Raw genomic sequence first — 18,805 nt, 5'->3', positions numbered from 1 at the left:
TTAATATTAATACTATATTACAAGGTGGGGTTGCTGGGGCTGCTGCTAGTGATATGTGCATACTTGTTCATAACTTTATATTAAATGAGTGAAAAGAAAGAGAGAGAGCAACTTGCTGCCTTTGCCATTATCTCTTCCCTCTCCTTCTTTCTACTATACTATATTTTCTCTCTCTAATCAATCATAGCTCCATTTTTCAGATCAAGCTAGCTTGCTCCAAGACATTAAAAAAGAGAAATACATAGCTATGGACAGTAATACTAAAGCCTCCCCCCAACCTGACTCAGAATCTCAAACATCAAAGAAAAGGTGGGTTAAATGCTTTCTTAAAAAAAATGAAAATAGACCATTTCTTTTTTCTAGTTTTCTATATGTTGTGCATGTGACAGGAAAATGGTTGAGAAAACAGTTGTGGCAGTGAGGATAGGAGAGAATGTTGGCAAGCTGAAAAATGAAGGGCTACCCTCAGATTTTTGGTCTTGGAGGAAATATGGACAAAAGCCAATTAAAGGGTCTCCATATCCAAGGTGTACATTCTTTCTACTACAACATGGTCTGTTCTTGATCCATATGACCCCATAGTCCCATATTCACAGTCTTTGCTTGTCCTTGTGATTCTAAACCCACATAAAAATTAGAATTGAGAAAGAAAAAAAAAAGTTGTTCAATTTAGTGCCTTTTAACTCTTAATTGATTGCATTATAGTCAGATTGCATCGATTGGATGTATCTCTCTAACTAGAATCACCCCTATTTTAATTCTAATTAAAATGCTAACTTCATTTATGGCCTAAAGTTTAGCAAGATCTATAAGTTTGGTTTTGCTTCAATTATGCAGGGGCTATTACAAGTGCAGCACATCCAAAGGTTGTTCAGCCAAAAAACAAGTAGAGAGATGCAGAACAGATGCTTCAATGCTCATCATCACATATACCTCTACACATAACCATCCATGTCCCACTACCACAAATTCACCTCAACAACCAAAAGAATCTGAATCAAAGACCATCCAAGATGTCTCACCTACCCCAAAGGAGGAAGACCAAGAAAAAATAGAAGAGCAAGAGAATAATAACAAGACAAATGATGAAATCACAAATGAAGAAACTTTTCAATACTTGCAATCTCCAATACGATGCTCTCAAGACATCATCATAGAACAAGAAGACCCTTTCAAACTGAACACGGAGAAAAGCCATGACAGAATGGATCTCCTCTTGGAGGAAGAGCCCCTTTGTTATGCACAATTCAAGAACTTGTCTGCTTCCAAAAACGAAGAACTTGATTTCTTCGATGAGCTTGAGGAGTTGCCCATGTCTTCTTCTTTCTTGCACTTTACGAGGAGCATTTTTTCCGATGAAAGGATTCCCGTTGCCCCTTCTTGATTCACTTGTTGTTTCGGTACTTTCTTAACTATATTGTATGTATTGTTTTCATCCATGCTTGTATACATTTCATATAGTTTTTTAAATGACCAGGGTTAGTGTGTAGACAAAATCATCAGCTCTTGTAGTTAAAGAATGATGGCTCACAATCAATGGTATATAATTATTTCCGTAATCAATTTTCTTTATATTATGCACTAATTGCATGCATGTTTACTAGGTAGAATATAGGTGTAATAAATATTATTAATAATTTATTTAATTTTTATGTACTTTATGTCTAAAATAATTTAGACAAGAGGACCAATAAAAACTAATATATTCAAACTAATAATTTGTTGGTATATGACAACTGCATACAAAATTATTTTATATTTTATTGTTTCAAAAATAAATTTGGATGGTGAAGATGTTGTACACATTAAGGAAGATAATTAATATATTTGAATAGACTTTTCTAAAAATATTGTTTTTAAATTTTTTTTAATAAACTAAAATCAAATTATGTAGTGTAACCTAATATGCATGTAGCTTTAAAAAAAAAATAACAAATATATGTAAGCACATGGTGATGAAGCAGAAACATGGAAGGGAAAGTGAAGATTGAAGAGTGGAGTTTATTGTCATTTACTTAGTTGTATTAAAAGAAGGCACGAGGTTCTCAAGTTAGTGCTGGTGTGTGTCTATCTAAGAAGCACTGAGCAAAGGAGGTCTTGGGTGCCTCATTTGATGGAAGATAAAGTGTTACTTTCTTTTGGCAGTTGTGACATGCTTTATTTATTTATATATATTTTGCTATCATGAATCTTTGAGTGGTTCGTTTCATGCCGGTGCCACACCATTTTGGCAGTACTAACGTTGATGGAGAAATGTGCTTCTTAAAAGTCCATAGTACTCGAGTTTAGATCTTTCAAACGAAAAGTTCCATTACAGAAGATGCCAAACTCGCATAGTAATATACCAATAGGATCATTCTAGTAATGGAATTCACATAATATGTACAATATCTTTGTTATCGTTCTACATATTTTAGTAAGCTCTTTGAGTTGCTGCCTATATGCTTTCACAGTGAGAAATCTAACTATTAAATTCTTTGATAATCTATCTCATACTACTGAAATCAATATCCATAGTCTAAAAATGTTATGTTATTTTCACTTTATTTCTTTAAATACTTTAAAATATTTATATAAAAATGGTAAAAACATAAAAGGATTAAACTATTATTCATTGGAGATACATATATAAACACATAATAATTTAATGCGGTATGTATGTTATTGGTGTTTTGGGTACTTGAAAATATAGTGTTATTTTGGTTACTTTCAATAAAAGCAATATATTCCTCAAAAATCAATAAATAAAAGCAATATGTTTTTAGTCTCTTGATAAGAATTACAGATACATGGCTTTTAAATATTTAAAGAAAAAATGGCGCAAAGATCAGTTTGAGTTCTATGTAAAAAAATAAATAAAAAATCATATCAATCGGTTAGAAATTATCATTAATATATTTTTAAATAATTATTATAAAAATTAATAAATTAATCATAAATGAAAAAATTTTAATTAGTTGGCCGTATAAAAACTTACATCTTCAGTCCATAAAACTATTTACTCAAACAAAAATGTTAAAAAAAAAAAAAAAGGCAAATACATATTTATGTCTAATAAACCATATTTCTAAATATAATGAATTTTAAAATTAATAATTCAAGATGTAACTAAAATATAATATAGAAAATTAATAATCTTAACCTTAAAATAAATTTTAAAGTACAACAACGACATTAATATTTCATATATTAATGAAAAAAAATAAAATGTTATTTATTTAATAATTATAATATCATATTTTTCTATATAAAAAAATTAATAAATTTTAAGTTTTTTATTTATGAAAATGTGATATTTTAATTTTAATTTACTATTAATAAAGAAGAGATATATACATTTTTTAGTCATACACATGTTACATTAATAAAAGAGATTATTTCATTTCATGTATATATATTTTTTTAACATATGTATATTATATGTACACATTTTCTTGTAGACCAAACCCCTATTGTGTTAATCATTCCTGCAATCAATTCTATGTTTTATTTTTTGTAAACTCATTTGTATTTAATTTTGATATATTTTAGAAAGATTTGTATACCACCAACTATTAAAAATTATTATAAATATGTTTTTTTTATAAATATTTTTACTACCTCTAGTCGTAATCATAATCAACATAAGATAAATTATAAAAAAAATTAATTAAGTTAATTGTTTTTAATTAATTTTACCATAAATTCTAATTTTATTTACCATTTTTTTAAGTTGTTATATTTAATGCTAATTATAATTGCATGCATAAAAATAGAATTAATAATAATCAAGAGTATATAAAGAATTTTGATATGTTTTTATAAATATTTGTATACCATCAACTATTAAAAATTATCATAAATATTTTTTTTTTGAAATATTTTTTACTACCTCTAGTCCTTATTATAATCAATATAAAATAAATTAACAAAATTAATTAAATCGGTTGTTTTAATTAATTTTACCATAAATTCTAATTTTATTCCAAAAATACCATTTGTTTTAAGTTGTTATATTTAATACTAATTATAAATGAATGCATAAAAAATCAAATTAACAATTAATTAAGAATATAAAAGAAATTTTTATAATTTTATAAAACAATTTATTATTTATAATTAGGAGTAAAGGTAGTATAAAAATAATAATCATACCTAATAATTTATGATTGGACATTTAGACTCTTAAGTATATTCTAATAGAAAATACTAACTTATATCTTTATCTAGTTAAAGAATTAGAATAATTTCTAATGCAACTGTAAAGTAATTTTAATAAAAATATTTTTATATATTAATTTTTTAATTAATGTCCTTAGAGCACTTGATAGGACTAGCTATTCTAATAAATCTATCATTTATAATACAAGTAATCTTACTTTTTGGTGATTAAATAATGCTTTTTATCCTACTCTATAAGCAAATTGTTACATGATTTACCTTTCTTGTATGATTGATGGTTTGTTGTACCAGAAAATACGACTACATTAAAGATGATGTATATCCATTGTAGTTTTAAAAATGAGAATTTACGTAACCTAATCGTTTTCTCAGATTTTATTATTCTATCCGGTAACTTCAATATCCGATTACATGAACACGCAGAGAAAAGGTCACGATTGCCTCGTATCATTTCCATTATTACGAAGGAATCCAACTGCAGACACCTTATCCAATAGCAGTTGGAATCCATATCCCGAACCTCCAAATCCTAAAACACCGGTGCACGGCTCCATAAGTGAGAAGTGCATTGGGAAAGCTTGACGATGTAGATTTCTTTCTTAGTTAAAAACAAAGTTGGCCGTTAATGTTCCCATAAATCCAATTCCATGAAACAAGTATGTAAAGAATAAAAAAGATTGAAGAGATGAGGGGGGCTTCCTTTCTACCTCGACATATGGGTGCATGGTTACACTGAAATCAACGTGTAAAATATCGTTCTTATTCAACACTAAGCAATTGTCTCAAGTTCAAATGCTAGCCCGATCTTTACCCTCTGCTGCAGCCGGCAATGGCTGGAGAGCCTTGAGAGGATTCATGATGACACCGTCTATGAGTCCGTATTCTTTGGCTTCTTTTGCACTCATGAAAAAATCACGGTCTGTATCCTGGTTGATCTTTTCTAAACTTTGGCCAGTGTGATAGGAGAGATACCCATTCAGGTTTGCCTTATGATGCAGCATTTCATTTGCCTGAGGATCATGATTCATAATTAGTTATATCTAATAAGAGTTATCAGACTCAAAAAGCAATAAAACTGGCAAATCCATCAGGTCCTCCTTTGGTAAACTCATGGGTAGTATCACTGCTTAATTGCAAGATGCTCTAAAGAACAAATAGGAATTCAATCCAACCAAATCCTAATGAAACTAAAACAATATAATGGTAAGGAACGGAAAAGAAAAACAACATTAGGGTTTTCGGGGCCATTTCTACCTATATAAAGTATCATATATAAAAAACTAATTGATTCCGGATTGGATTGCTTCATCTGATGAAAGACTGGATTGCATACATTTTAATTTTCATAAGCTGATTAGGTTGATGAAAATGTAAAATCTGCCTCAAACTTAAACCCAAGTTTTTAAATATTCAACTCCAAGAGACTTTCTTGAAAGAAGACAATCAAGAGCTAGATGTAGCCATAAACTTAATCTATTACTCAACATTTTGGCACCTTGTACTACAGCCATGTGAACAAATCTCAAGAATTGTAATTTAAACTGAATTGCCACATGGAGAATAACTCCCTGGCAAAGAAATAAACCATTTGTGGTTGAAAACTGCAGAAGTTAACTTAAATATCCAACAAGGATTTTCTCTCTATACTGAGGACCAATTTGATTGATTTGTTACATAAGAAAAATTCATTTCTATTCTTGGTATTTCATCAAGCTCAATTAAAAAGAGAAAAAAATGGGTCTTTCTACCAGAACACTTACTCAACTTCAAATACCAAGATACACTTTAATTTCCAACAATAAAAGTATGTAAACTATTAGAAGCAAATAAGCGGCTCATGCAATAGAAGGTGGAAAACAGAGCCAATACCTGAATATCTATGTCAGTTTGTCCTCCTTGAGCTCCACCAAGCGGTTGGTGAATCATTATCCTTGAATTTGGCAAGCTATACCTCTTTCCTTCAGAAGAGAGGAAGGGACATAAAGTTAGAAGCAGCATTTTTCTTTCATGGAGAAAATAGGGAAATGAGAATCACCAAAAAATAAAAAACAAGGAACAAATACACGCAATGATTGCAAATTAAAGGAATCATTACCTTTGGTCCCTGCACTAAGCAGAAAAGCACCCATACTGCTCATGGAAAGGGCAATCGATATAAGTATGGATGGAAAAAAAAAGATTTATTACTGAGTGCACAATCAACTATCAATCAATTTCAGTGCCATTTATTAATGCTAACAAGAAATAGAGGGTAATATAAACTATAAGATTTTCAAGCGGGGACTGGAAAGTGGATGATAGCCCTATTGTAGAAGTAGAGGAACTCTTAAGAAATAATAAAGACGAAACTATAAAAAGAATTGATTTGTCTACAAACAAGATTCACAATAAAACATTATGGTGCCATTTGATCCATTTGCCCGATCATACAGAAAGGGTGTTAAGACAATAAATTATTAATGTGTTAATTCACCAAGCAGCCAGCAAAAGGGCTGAAAAAAGCTTTCACCAGGGGTAACTTGGGAAAATGAAGATAATCTTGCCCAGAAAAAGAACTAAACATTACCTAGCTGCTAATCCTACACAAACAGTGGACACATCAGGTCGAATATGCCTCATTGTATCAAATATTGCCATGCCTAACAAAAAGGAAAAGTGAAGCACATCAGATTTTAAAAAAAAAAAAATTAATACATTGCGTTTTAAGTCTATGCATAGATCGAATACAATAAACTAATCCAAGGCAGGTTCACATAAATAATTATTACCAGCTGTAACTGATCCTCCTGGAGAATTTACATACATGACAATATCCTGATCCATAATTAGTAGTTGATTAAATCCTTGCACTCCCATAATTAAGTTCAAAACTAACACAAAAAAATTAAAGCAGACACAGGGTACAATCCTATTAACAATGAGGAAAAACCAAAATATAAACACTGAATTTGGATGTCATCCTCAAAGGGACTGCTATATAAGGACTAAAACAAGTTTTCAATAACCAAAAATGAAGAACAAACCTTGTGAGGATCGACAGCGTCAAGATAAAGAAGCTGGGCAACTATGATGTTAGCCATATCATCATCAACGGCTCCCCCACAACGTATTATTCTCTAAAAGCCAAAATATATTAATAATTGAAAGACAAAGACTAAACAGAGGGTGAACATTTAACATAAGGGTGAAATAAGGGCCTACATGTTGAAAAAGCTGACTAATAACACTCTGGAAGCGCTCCTGCACCATTGGTGGTGGTCCTTGTCCTTGTGCATATGCAGGGAAATAAGGGGAAGATGGGACTTGCAAATCATCCCTTTCAAGACATAATCAAAAAAATTATATATGTAGTGAGACAATGATAAAAAGCTAAAAGTCTAAAGCAAAAAAGTGATAACAAGAGGGGGAAAAAAAAAAAAAACCTTATGGACCAAATTCCCTGAATTGAAGTCCTCTTTGGCGCCCAAAATTCATTAGCATACACGGCCTTCAGCTTCCCGGGAGATTTTTTAGTACTCTTTATATTCCCAACTAATTTCCTGCAAAACATTGAGAAAGAAACAAATAACCACAGTAGCAGAGAAAGAATAGAAAATTGAAGGCATTGCTAATGTTGGGAATATATTTGATAAACCCTAAACTAAACCTGAGATGTCGTAAAATGAAAAAATGTGTGGCGAATAGCTTACCAGGAGAGGGTGTGAGTGTGTGTATGAGAGTGAGAATTAGAAGTATGGGAGGGTGAGGAAAGAACAAGAGAGCTGCATAGAGCATGCGCCATTCTATAATTTGCTTTGGCTTTTGCTTTGCTTCCTTCAATTACCAACAAGCTACTAACATAAAGTTCAGTTTTACATTCTAATGAAATTCAATTTTGATTATGGCTAATTACACATTTACTACAATTTTCATTCTTTTATTTTAAAATGAAAATATTTAATTTTTTATTTTTAAAAAATATAAAATTTTGATGTTTTTATTAAATTAATATTAATTAATCTATAAGTTTTAATATTTTTTTTATATTTACATGATGTAATATTTAATATTATGATAATTAAAAATAAAAAATGTATATATAAATTATAAATAAGATATGTTAATAAAATAAATGTTTATTACTTATTAAAATAAATTTTTGTATGTTATTCTTTAATTTTTATTTATATATGTTGTATCATTAAATATTATGTTACTTAAATGATAATAGATCATTGGATAATGTTAAAATTTAATTATTTGTAGATATCATGATAAAATTAAATTTTTATATTTTTAAAAAATAAAATGACTTAATATCTCTATTTTAAAATAAAATAACTAAAATAACATATTGACAAAAATAGTATAATTTAAAGTGTAATTTAATTTAACAAGTTTATCTCATAATTCATCCTACTTTAATTAATTTTAAATTTAAATATTATTTTTTTGTAAGTAAGTTTTGATTTTTCCTTTACAAAAAAATAATTCTTTATTTTTATCTTTATAATTTTAAAATATTTTTAATTCATACTATTATATATTTTTTAATTGTTTATATATTTACCAAAAGATTAAGTGATTATTTTAGTCACTCATAATTGTTTGTGATACATGTTAGTGAAAACTTTATGCATTTTTAAAATAAATATTATTTATTTATTTTAGTTTTTTTTATAATTTTAAAATAAATATTAGACTTACTTATTTTTTTAGTCCTTCAAAATTAAGATAATTATTTTTTGAACTCTCAAATTTAAAATTGTGTTTTTAATCCTTCTAATTTCAAAAAATAGTGTTTTAGTTTCTTTATATATTTTTTTATCCCTCAAATTTAAAACATGTGAATTTAGTCTCCAAAATAAAAATAAAATATATTATTTTACTTTCTTAAATTTAAATTTTATATTTTTAGTCATTATAATTTCAAAAAATGATATTGTTTTAATCTCTCAATATCACTAATAACATAATTGACGATAACAAATTAAAACAAATATATAATACTAATTTGTTTAATTTTAGAAGACATTTAGTATGTGAAATGTTTTTACATTTTTAAAAATCGTGAATCACAAATCTTGTTATTTAAAAAAAGATTCTCAAAAGTATAATTTTTTGAAAATTATTTTTATCTCACTTTTCTACAAAAACATTATCGTAAAAAGATCACAATATCATTTTTACAATAAAAAATAAAAAATTATTTGTCTCTCTACTTCTTTTTATTTCTCTCACTCTCACTACCCCTCTCCCTCTCCTTCTCCCTCTCTCCTCCATTCCTCTTGTTCCTTTTTCTCGCTCTTTGTCTGTCTCACTCTCACTCCCCTTCCTTCCTCTTTCTCTACCTCTCCCAAATCTCTATTTTCCTGGCTCTTTCTCATATCTCATTATTTTTTAATCTTGTTAATTTTAATAATATTATTGAAGTTTATTTTTTTTATATATTTTAATAATATATTTTAACACTTTTTTATTTGAATGAAATAAAATAATATATATTTTTTCTTCTTAATTATAATATAACATTTTTCTTTTCTTTTTTATTGAATTCTTTAATTAAATAAGTTCAGTAAATTTTTAGCTTTTCAAAATAGCTCAATGTGATATTTGTAATAAATTTTGAGTAAAAAAATATATCTAATGAGTTTATTTTAATAAAATATATTTTTATAAAAAATTTATTTATATATTCAATAATATATTATTGTAACTAAACATGAAAAAATTTAATTTTTGAAAATCCTATATTAACCATAAACTTTTACGAGTAACTAAATATATTTTAGCTATTTTCAGGAAGCATAATTAAGTATTTGAAAGAAAAAAAATCCTACCAAATGTCCCCTTAATATGATAATTTAATTAACAATGACTAATAAAAGACTTATTTGTGTCAGATTTATTAAATAATGTTTGAACAGAGAGACTAAAATAACAATTTTTTATATTTTAGAGACTAAAACACATATTTTAAATTTGAGGACTAAAAAAATGTATGTCGGGGCAAAAACAGTTTTTTTAAAATTACAATGGCTAAATTTTTTTTTTAATTTGAGAGACTAAAATAATAATTTTTAATATTTTGGAACTAAAAATATAAATTCTTAATTTTGGAGACCAAAAAAATATATATATCAAATTTGGAGGATTGAAAACATAATTAAACCTGAATACCAACTCTTTTATATTAAATACGAGTTTTTATTAAATAAATAAAATATTTTTTACTACAATATAAATTATTTATCATAAATTTAAAATAAAATTTATATGTTTAAAAAATATATTTATACAAACCTTTTTACATTTAAACATAATATTTATTTATATATAATTTGTTAATTTTAATTATATATAATAAACATGACTATATACAGACTAAAATATTAGTTAAAGACCAAAAATAATTGTTTTTTTATGCACTAAGGAAAGGAATTTCTTAATTTTATTTTGTTTAGTTTGAAAATTTGCGAGAAATAAAAAAATGAAAAAGTAATCACGAGAGATTTGAAAAAGAAAAAAATGTTTATATTTTTTTTATTGTACAACATTTATTCTTGTATATAAGGATTTTTTTTTTTGAGTTATCATATTATTAATATGAACTAAGGAATATATTTCAGCTTTGCGCATTATTCATCTTCATAGGAGAGTTTGGTTAATTAGTTTTGATAAGATCTTTTCTCTTAATTAACTTTATTATTTGCAAAACTCGAATTCAATACTTTGTTTAAGGAAATTGAGTTCAATACTTTTTGAATCCACAACTTGTTAGTTTGTATACAAGAAATTAATATCAACTTCATCAAAATTAATTAAGGTTGTAAAATTAATTAGTTTTAATTAACAATATCACAAGTTGAAATTTTATTTCAAAGAACTTAGATAATTAAATAGTGTAAGTGATAATTATATTTTGATGACACAACACATAAATTAAGGAATAATTTTTTCATCCAGTTAACATGACTAATTATGTTACTAATCCCAATAAAATCATCAATTCCCATAGAAAATGAGTGGATGACTCATTAATAGACACGTAATAAATCAAGATTATAAAAAGAAACTACCAATTAATTATAATTTATATTTTTTATAATTTATATTTTTTATAATTAGAATCAAAATAATACTCTTGTTTGTTTCTTGTAAATAGGAATTATTAACGAAATTCCATTAAACACGTAAATAAACTAATGCCAAATTATTTTAAATTAATCAAAGACCTTAAATTTGAGTCTTGAACATATGATTACATTAAATATTAAAAAAATTATTATATATAATAATCTTACCCAGATTAATTAAAATTGCCTCGAAACAAAATATTAAAAATAATGTATTCACAAAATTATCCTATGATTATATTCGCCTACCTTTCCCATTCATTGTTATTTTTTTTCCCCACTCTTTTGTTAACCATAACCAAACAAAGAAATCCTACTCTCTTCTCCCCCTCACGTTTCAACTAACCCAAATAATATCATAAAAAAAATTCCTTTGTGACTTCGTCCAATAAAATCACTCACCCCTCTCCCAAACATATTAAAATCTCATTAAAGAAGTTGTATAACATATAACAAGTTTAAATTTTCACATTTCAGTCTATCCTCTTTCCCATCTCTTTTCTCCTCCCTCTCCTTCCTATGGGTCAAGTGTATCACATACTTAAATAGTGTTTAAATATAATTTTAATTGTTATAAAATGTACGATTTTTAATTTATAATCGTTTTCGTACTTTTATCCATCTAAAGTTAAAATTATTTTTTTCAATATCTAATATTAAGAGATCTTTGTTAACTTGTGTTTATCAAATGATTAAATGGTCATTTTAAATAACATTATATTAACATCACACACTTTATATTCAAATTTTGTCAAAGAATTTATCAAATATTGTCCTATAACAGTATTATCTTATGCACTCTTGCGGCAGCATTAAAAAAAGTATGATTAAGCAAATAAGTATTCCACAACATGACCACTCAAGGCATCATTGCTCTAAACTATATCCGCTACCTGGAGATATAAACTTAGAAGGTGGCACATAACTCGGCATAACCCAGTGATACTGTCATACTTACAGAGGATCACTGGCAACATCAAAGTAACATAACAAACTAACAATACAATATTAACTATTTTAAAAGGAGCAACCATGCATTCATCGCAAAAACATACAAGTTCCTTTAATTTTCCTATTGCAAGTTAACGTCAAAATGACTCATCTAGTATTCCTACTAAAAAAGCCAGGGTAATAAACAAAACAAGACAGGTCTGTCCATGCTATATATGTATCCATTCCCAGTTAATTGGATACCAATATCACATAACCTCTTATACCAGCATTTAAAAAAAAAAAGTATAATAAAGCAAATGCACAATCCGCGATATGAGCTCTCTACCAAACGATCAATGGACAATTGCTTAGCAAAAGCCTCTGTGAAAGATAAAAACATGACGGTGCCATATAACTGGCAGAAACCAGTGATAGATGATCAATGACAGCATCAACAGATAGTTTCAGCCGCTACCTTCTCCTGAACAGCCTTGTAGCATTGGAGACTGCAAAGAGGAAGCTTTGATTTTGAATCCCGATACTTGTAAGGATTTGTACAAGATGGACCAGCACACTTCTCGCGAGGTGGGGGATAACTGAAACAATACCCAGTAATAGATATCATTAGCAAAGAAGGAAAGTTTTGATATGTTTACCAAACAAACAGCATGAGTTTCTAACATTTGACCAGCATTTGTAATTGTCAAAAATCAGGGAAATAGCTAAAGATTTCTTTATTGATAAACAGCATAAATTTTTAATATCAATTCCTCTTCCCCCTGCCCCCAAATATTTTATTTCTCAAGCCTTCTAAAAGTCATCAGGAAGACAATCTGACAAAGTCCCATACATCAAATTAGCAAAGCTGGATACAAGCATGAGTATCTAACTTAGGTCCAATGATTGTAGTCAAATCATGGAAACAGGTAAAGCCAACACTGTTTCTTTTGATATAACACAGTTTTTTAAAATCAATTTTCATTTTTTTTTCATTCTAGTTGCCTTACATATTTAAACAACTTAACAGGAAGATGGTCTAACAGGTCCCATATATCAAATTAGCATAGCTTGATACCTAACAGGTTTGGAGTTCAATACGCTAGGAAGCCCCATTTCCTCAGGAAAAGTCACAATTGTTCCAGTTGGGCCCATTGTGTATCTGATGGTATCTGATGCAAGCATTAGTGCATTGGCTGCCTTTTCCTGCAAAGAATAAATTAATAAAAACTGAAAGCAACACAAAAAAATTGAGTGTTGGAAAGTGCAATACCTGTGCCAGTTCTTCCTGGCGCTTCTTTATTTTCTCTTCTCGCTTTTTCCTGCTGGAGTCTTGACCAAGTATTTTTCTGATAGCTTCAGCCTACAAAATGAATTCAAATGGACATACCTTTTAGTGTAAAATCCAACATCAGAGAGGAAAAAAACTGTAATTTGGAGAGTGGAGAGAACAAAAACAAACCTCAGATTCCCTGGCAGCTTTCTCAACTTGCATTCTACGCCTCTGGGCAGCCTCAGCTTTCTTCAATTGCTGGTCTACCTCTGAAAGCTTCTCCTTTTGCTCTGTAGTTAAGCAAGATGGTTAATGATCAAGTATATGACATGGAAAAAACAAAATACAGTACAGATAAATGCTCACTTCTAGGTGGGGCAGGTGGTAATCCATTGGGAAACTCGATTAAACTAGCACCAGATGCAGATGCATCTTTGCTTGATTGAAGGGCACGTTGACGAGTTGTAAGAGTCATTTCCCTCTTACTGTCCATTAATACATCAACAGATTCCTTCCTCTGTTTTTTCTTTTTCTTATCCTCAACCTCACCATCAGACCCTGACTCCTCTTCGTCCTCATAATCTGTGTCCTCATACACTCTATCAGATCTAGACCTTTTCTTACCGTCTTTGCCTGACCTAGTTGAGGCAGCATTTTCCATATTAGAGACACTGGATAGTTTTCGATGTTTCTTGCTTAATTCTTCTTCATCTCTATAGACTGCAGAAACTTTGGACGTTTTCAGCTTTTCCAAGTACCGAATTTCATCGTCGTCGTCATCATCGTCGCCAAATTCTCCATCAAGTACACGTCTCTTTGGTACTCGCTTGCTCTTACGAACCGGTTCAGACTTGTCTCCCACCTTACTAGATGTGTTCTTTCCAGAAATCTTCCCCATCGACGATTCCTCCTTCCCAAGACCGAAACCACCTCTTGAGAAATCCTTCCACGGAACACCTTGTAGACCACTCCTCTTCTCAGAAGGAGAATTATTATCGTCTGAATTACTCTGTAATAAAACAGATTGAAGAGAGCAATCAAATTAGATTCAGTAAGTTAAAAAGAAATGAGAGAATAATATATTTACAGATAAGAAATCAAGGCAAGAGATACTCTTCCAATAGTGTGAGATCTAAGAAGCCCATACCAACCTCCCACTCCCGGACAGGTCAGATAAGAGAGGCCACAATAACCTCGTGAAATGAAATTTTATAGAGACTTCTTACCTATTAATGATTAAATGTGAAAAAGGCAAATATCTACAAACCAAAACCTATATAAGGTATCTCAGAGCAACTAAGCTTTTTGGTGGAAGCACTTAAATTATTCTAAAGCAAATGCTCTCTTTCTCGCAAGAGCTATTAGAGCCTGACACATTGGCAAGGCACGTGCCCACTTTAGCTTCCATTGAAATTTAATGTAATTAAGAACAATTAGGACAACGGGATCAAATTCATAAATACTTAATGTATGTTTAGGAAAACGTTTCGAACAATGTAACTAACCTTTCCCACTTTCCAATGCTAAAATGTAGAAGCAAGGAGATACTTGCTTTATGTTTAACATGCGTTTTTTTGAGTTTCAACACCAACCCAAACACACTGTTAGCCATAGAGGCTCAGATAACAAGTCAAGGACCAATTATCCTAAAAGTTTAAGCTTTTATGTACCATGTAGACACATTCAAATGGTTCTATATCGATAACATATTATATAACCATTAATATGGAGGAGTAAGATGCCACCACAAAATACCTGTTGCTTTTGGCGTGGTCTGGACGCATCCAATGAACGAGAACTCTTCATTGTTGACCCACTCCCTGAAGCACCATTGGTTGCTGAATTGGCTTGAATAGTACGCGTCACCCCGCCAACCTTGAGTTTAACCTTTTTAACCCGGCTCTCATTCCCCAATCCATCCTGAGAGCCACCAAATTGCCCCAAACTCAGACTCTCTGGATTCCTTCCACCATATAAATCCACGCTTCTCAACTCTGAATCCAAGCTATCCTTTGCTTTGCTAGAACCTTTCCAATTTGCTGGAGCAAGAACACCTTCACTACAGCGTTTATTATGCAATCCACTACGTCCAGGCTCACTATTATAAAACGCATGGAACCCTCCATCCTTTTTACTCTTTTTATGGGATTTATCATCTTCAGCTCCGGTAGCAGACACGGTTTGAGAGACACAGTGATTAAGATTGAATTCCTTTCTCTTGGAATTCGCATCATAACCAACATTCTCATCACTAGAGGCCTTGCCAACATCCTCTGAAGGCGTCGAAGACAAGGGAGACATTTCTTGACCTTCTGAAGCAGGCTGTGAATCAGGTCGTGGCCGGCGCAAAGTTTGACTCCTCTTCCTCCTCACAGCACTGCTGAGGCCATCGAACCGGGTACCTCCCAAATCTTCCATTATAAAACTCGTTATTATACAACAGCACAGGTTCCTGTTCCCCCTCTTGCAGTTCCAACTACTCCTGAGGGAAAACCCTCACAAACCACTATTGCTTCCGCTGCAATTGAATACCACGAAACCATCATCAATCAATCAATCACATTGATCATTATCAAGATCAAACATTTTCCAATTTAACCTAACTATAACTTCGTTCTTCTACTGTACACGCAACAAACTAGAGTTGAACACAATGAAATTCAAACCCGAATATTAATTAAAACTATTCTCTTTAACACAGGTTCACTACAAAATTCGAAGCAATAAGAGTAACGCGGCACTTGGGCATTACGTTGCGGTTCCATTCACAGTTAAAATCGACATATAGGAAAAAAAAAGTAGATAAATTTTTGTTTTAAGAAAGAAAAAAAAAATCAAAACCTAAGCAGAAAATTGAAGGAAAATAAACACATAAGACACAGGGGTTGAATAAAAATGAGATTCGCAAGGGTGAATTGGGTAAGAACCTGAATGTAGGCGCGTGGGTGTTATTAGCTGAAACCCTTGGCCATAGGAATGGGATGAAAGGGGAAGAAGGAGGAAGGGGTTCCGTTCCGTTGAAGTTGTTGGGTGTGCGAATAGTGAGAGTATCAAAAGTGGTGTATTTGGGCCGTGTGGCGCGGGTTTGGGTTTGGGTTTGGGGAAGATGGCGAAGGAAGAAGATGATGAAAACGGAGATGAGCTTTTGAAACACAACCAAATACGGGGTCATCTGCTGCTGATTCTTCATAAGGAGCCATATTTGGAACACCGATACAACGAGGAAAAACGCATGCGTCAAAAATCTACTACCTTTTTTCTTTTTTCACCCCGTATTCTCGCTATACCTTATTATTATTATTCACTTCTTCTTAATTGAATAATTGATTACATAAGTAAAATAATAAATCCTTGTTTGGAATGCAAGACAGGTAATGGAAAAACAAAAGATGAGAAACAAAACACACTCATTTGAATTTATAATATATAACGTGAATCTCATACTAAATTTCTTCTTTTTTTAATTTAGAAAGAAAATAATAGTGAAGAAAGTGGAGATGAAAATATACTATTATATTATTATGACTATAATAAATAAAAACTAAATTATTATTTTATTATTTAAAAAATATAATAAATACTTTTAAATTTATATTTAAATTTATTTTGGATTTTTATTGATTTTTTTTCCTGTTAACTACTTTTTTTCTTAATTTTCTTCTTTTTATTTTTTTTATTATATAGTATAGACATTCATCATAAATATTTTAAAAAAAAACATCTTTTTTAAATTTATTTAATATAAAATTATTTTAAATTTTGTGACTTTCATTTATAACAATATACGCGGGTGATTTTTCACAAGTTTTTTTTACTAATGGAGCTTTGATCAATAAAATGTGTGAAACTATTTATCACGAATTTTGTCATTTATTATATTTTAAAGTCGAACAATAGATTCAAAATAAACATTTACATTCTAATCTTTGAATGCATGAAGTCCTCCCCTTTATAATATAAATAAATAAATGTAACTTTTGTACAAAAGATCTCATGTGATGAAATGAAACACGGCATTGATTTAAATGAGGTAATATTATTTTAAATATTATTAATAAAAATTAATTAAAAAAAAATTATTTTGCATCATCTGAAAACTGAGGTAAAAAATGATGCGATGATATTTTTACGATTAAAACAACTTTTTTACGTTAATTAAAAAATAATTGATATAAAAAAATATATCGGTTCAAATAACAAATCGTGTAGTATACTGTATTATATATTGATGCCCAAAACACAAATGACGCTCAAAAAGAGGGGAACGTTACTGATAAACCCCAAATCCTAAACCATAAAAAATTCTAAAGCAAGTTTGCTTCTCTTGTCTTGAAATTTTGCGTTTTTCTTTTCTTTTGAGTCAATATCAAATAATGTTACTCTTGTTAGCAAAAATTTGACACTTCTTTTATTAAATTTAATTTAAATAAAAAAGCACTTCGTGAACTTATATGATAAATAATTATGCCAAACACATTCTTAATATTTTAATTCTTGAAAACAGAAAATAGAAACTTAAATCAAACATAATTTCTAATTTTTAAAAACTTGAAAATGAAAACTATTTTCATAAAATAAAAAAAAATGTAATTAGTAAATATCTTTTCAAAGCAAAAAAACCCTTTAACTATTATGGATTTCATATTGTTGAAAGAAAAAACAAACAAATATGGAGTTTAGGAGAGAATGTGTGAGGTGGAGAAGAGGCGCGTGCGACTAGAGGAGCAAGTAGAGAAGGAGAAGAGTGGTGGATTGAATTGGGTTTCTTTTCACATTTCTACATCGGTTCAAATCTAACCCAAGTAAAATTCTACTTTAATTCTTACAACTAATGTAGATTGTGCTTTTTAATTGATGGAAAAAAAACCTCTCATGCGCTAGTGAAATTGTATTCCAATAAACAAACAGTGAAACCAACAATAGAAACATCAATAAAGAAAACATTATTCTCTCGTAAAAACAATAATGAAACAAGGCAAAATAATAAACCACATTAATAATCAAGCAAACAGCACCTCGCATTTAAGTAAAAACATAAAGAAGTATGTAACAAATAGCTATAAATACCTAAACAAACTCTACACTACATAATATATATATGGAAAAGGTAAAACAAAGCGACAAACAACCAAATATATGAAAAATCATACCGAACATCTCATAAAAAAGGAAAAAAAAAATAATGTAAAGAAATAATATAAATATTACTTTTTCAAACACAAAAAATAAACTTGTAAAACCCAAAATCTTCTTTATAAATACTTGACAAAATCTAACATAAAGTCACAAACAAAAATCAATCACAATCATACAAATGTATACGTAT

The 18,805-nt window shown here is 29.6% G+C and overlaps 3 protein-coding genes across 3 annotated transcripts; 1 reads left to right on the top strand and 2 right to left on the bottom strand.

Moving 5' to 3' along the window:
- Positions 1–78: 78 nt before the first annotated feature.
- Positions 79–1,559, top strand: LOC109814759 (uncharacterized). The gene is made up of 3 exons (XM_020379268.3): positions 79–309; positions 390–527; positions 838–1,559. The coding sequence occupies exons 1-3, from the start codon at positions 248–250 to the stop codon at positions 1,382–1,384; spliced, it is 747 nt and encodes a 248-aa protein (XP_020234857.1). The 5' UTR covers positions 79–247; the 3' UTR covers positions 1,385–1,559.
- Positions 1,560–4,725: 3,166 nt separating this feature from the next.
- LOC109814738 (ATP-dependent Clp protease proteolytic subunit 5, chloroplastic) lies at positions 4,726–8,006 on the bottom strand. The gene is made up of 9 exons (XM_020379236.3): positions 7,851–8,006; positions 7,584–7,700; positions 7,363–7,477; positions 7,185–7,277; positions 6,930–6,975; positions 6,728–6,800; positions 6,257–6,291; positions 6,031–6,119; positions 4,726–5,171 (listed from the first exon to the last, which is right to left on the bottom strand). The coding sequence occupies exons 1-9, from the start codon at positions 7,940–7,942 to the stop codon at positions 4,950–4,952; spliced, it is 882 nt and encodes a 293-aa protein (XP_020234825.1). The 5' UTR covers positions 7,943–8,006; the 3' UTR covers positions 4,726–4,949.
- Positions 8,007–12,289: 4,283 nt separating this feature from the next.
- LOC109814737 (HIT zinc finger and PAPA-1-like domain-containing protein) lies at positions 12,290–16,740 on the bottom strand. Its single transcript, XM_020379235.3, has 7 exons — positions 16,407–16,740; positions 15,235–15,997; positions 13,846–14,488; positions 13,669–13,769; positions 13,480–13,569; positions 13,285–13,412; positions 12,290–12,805 (listed from the first exon to the last, which is right to left on the bottom strand). The coding sequence occupies exons 2-7, from the start codon at positions 15,895–15,897 to the stop codon at positions 12,661–12,663; spliced, it is 1,770 nt and encodes a 589-aa protein (XP_020234824.1). The 5' UTR covers positions 15,898–15,997; positions 16,407–16,740; the 3' UTR covers positions 12,290–12,660.
- Between the last annotated feature and the right edge of the window lie 2,065 nt (positions 16,741–18,805).

The sequence above is a fragment of the Cajanus cajan genome, chromosome 6 (genome assembly GCF_000230855.2).
Source record: "Cajanus cajan strain Asha chromosome 6, NIPB_CcT2T_4, whole genome shotgun sequence".
NCBI lineage: Eukaryota > Viridiplantae > Streptophyta > Magnoliopsida > Fabales > Fabaceae > Cajanus > Cajanus cajan.
The sequence above is the reverse complement of the archived record's forward strand: the minus strand, read 5'-3'. Positions and strand labels throughout refer to the sequence as shown.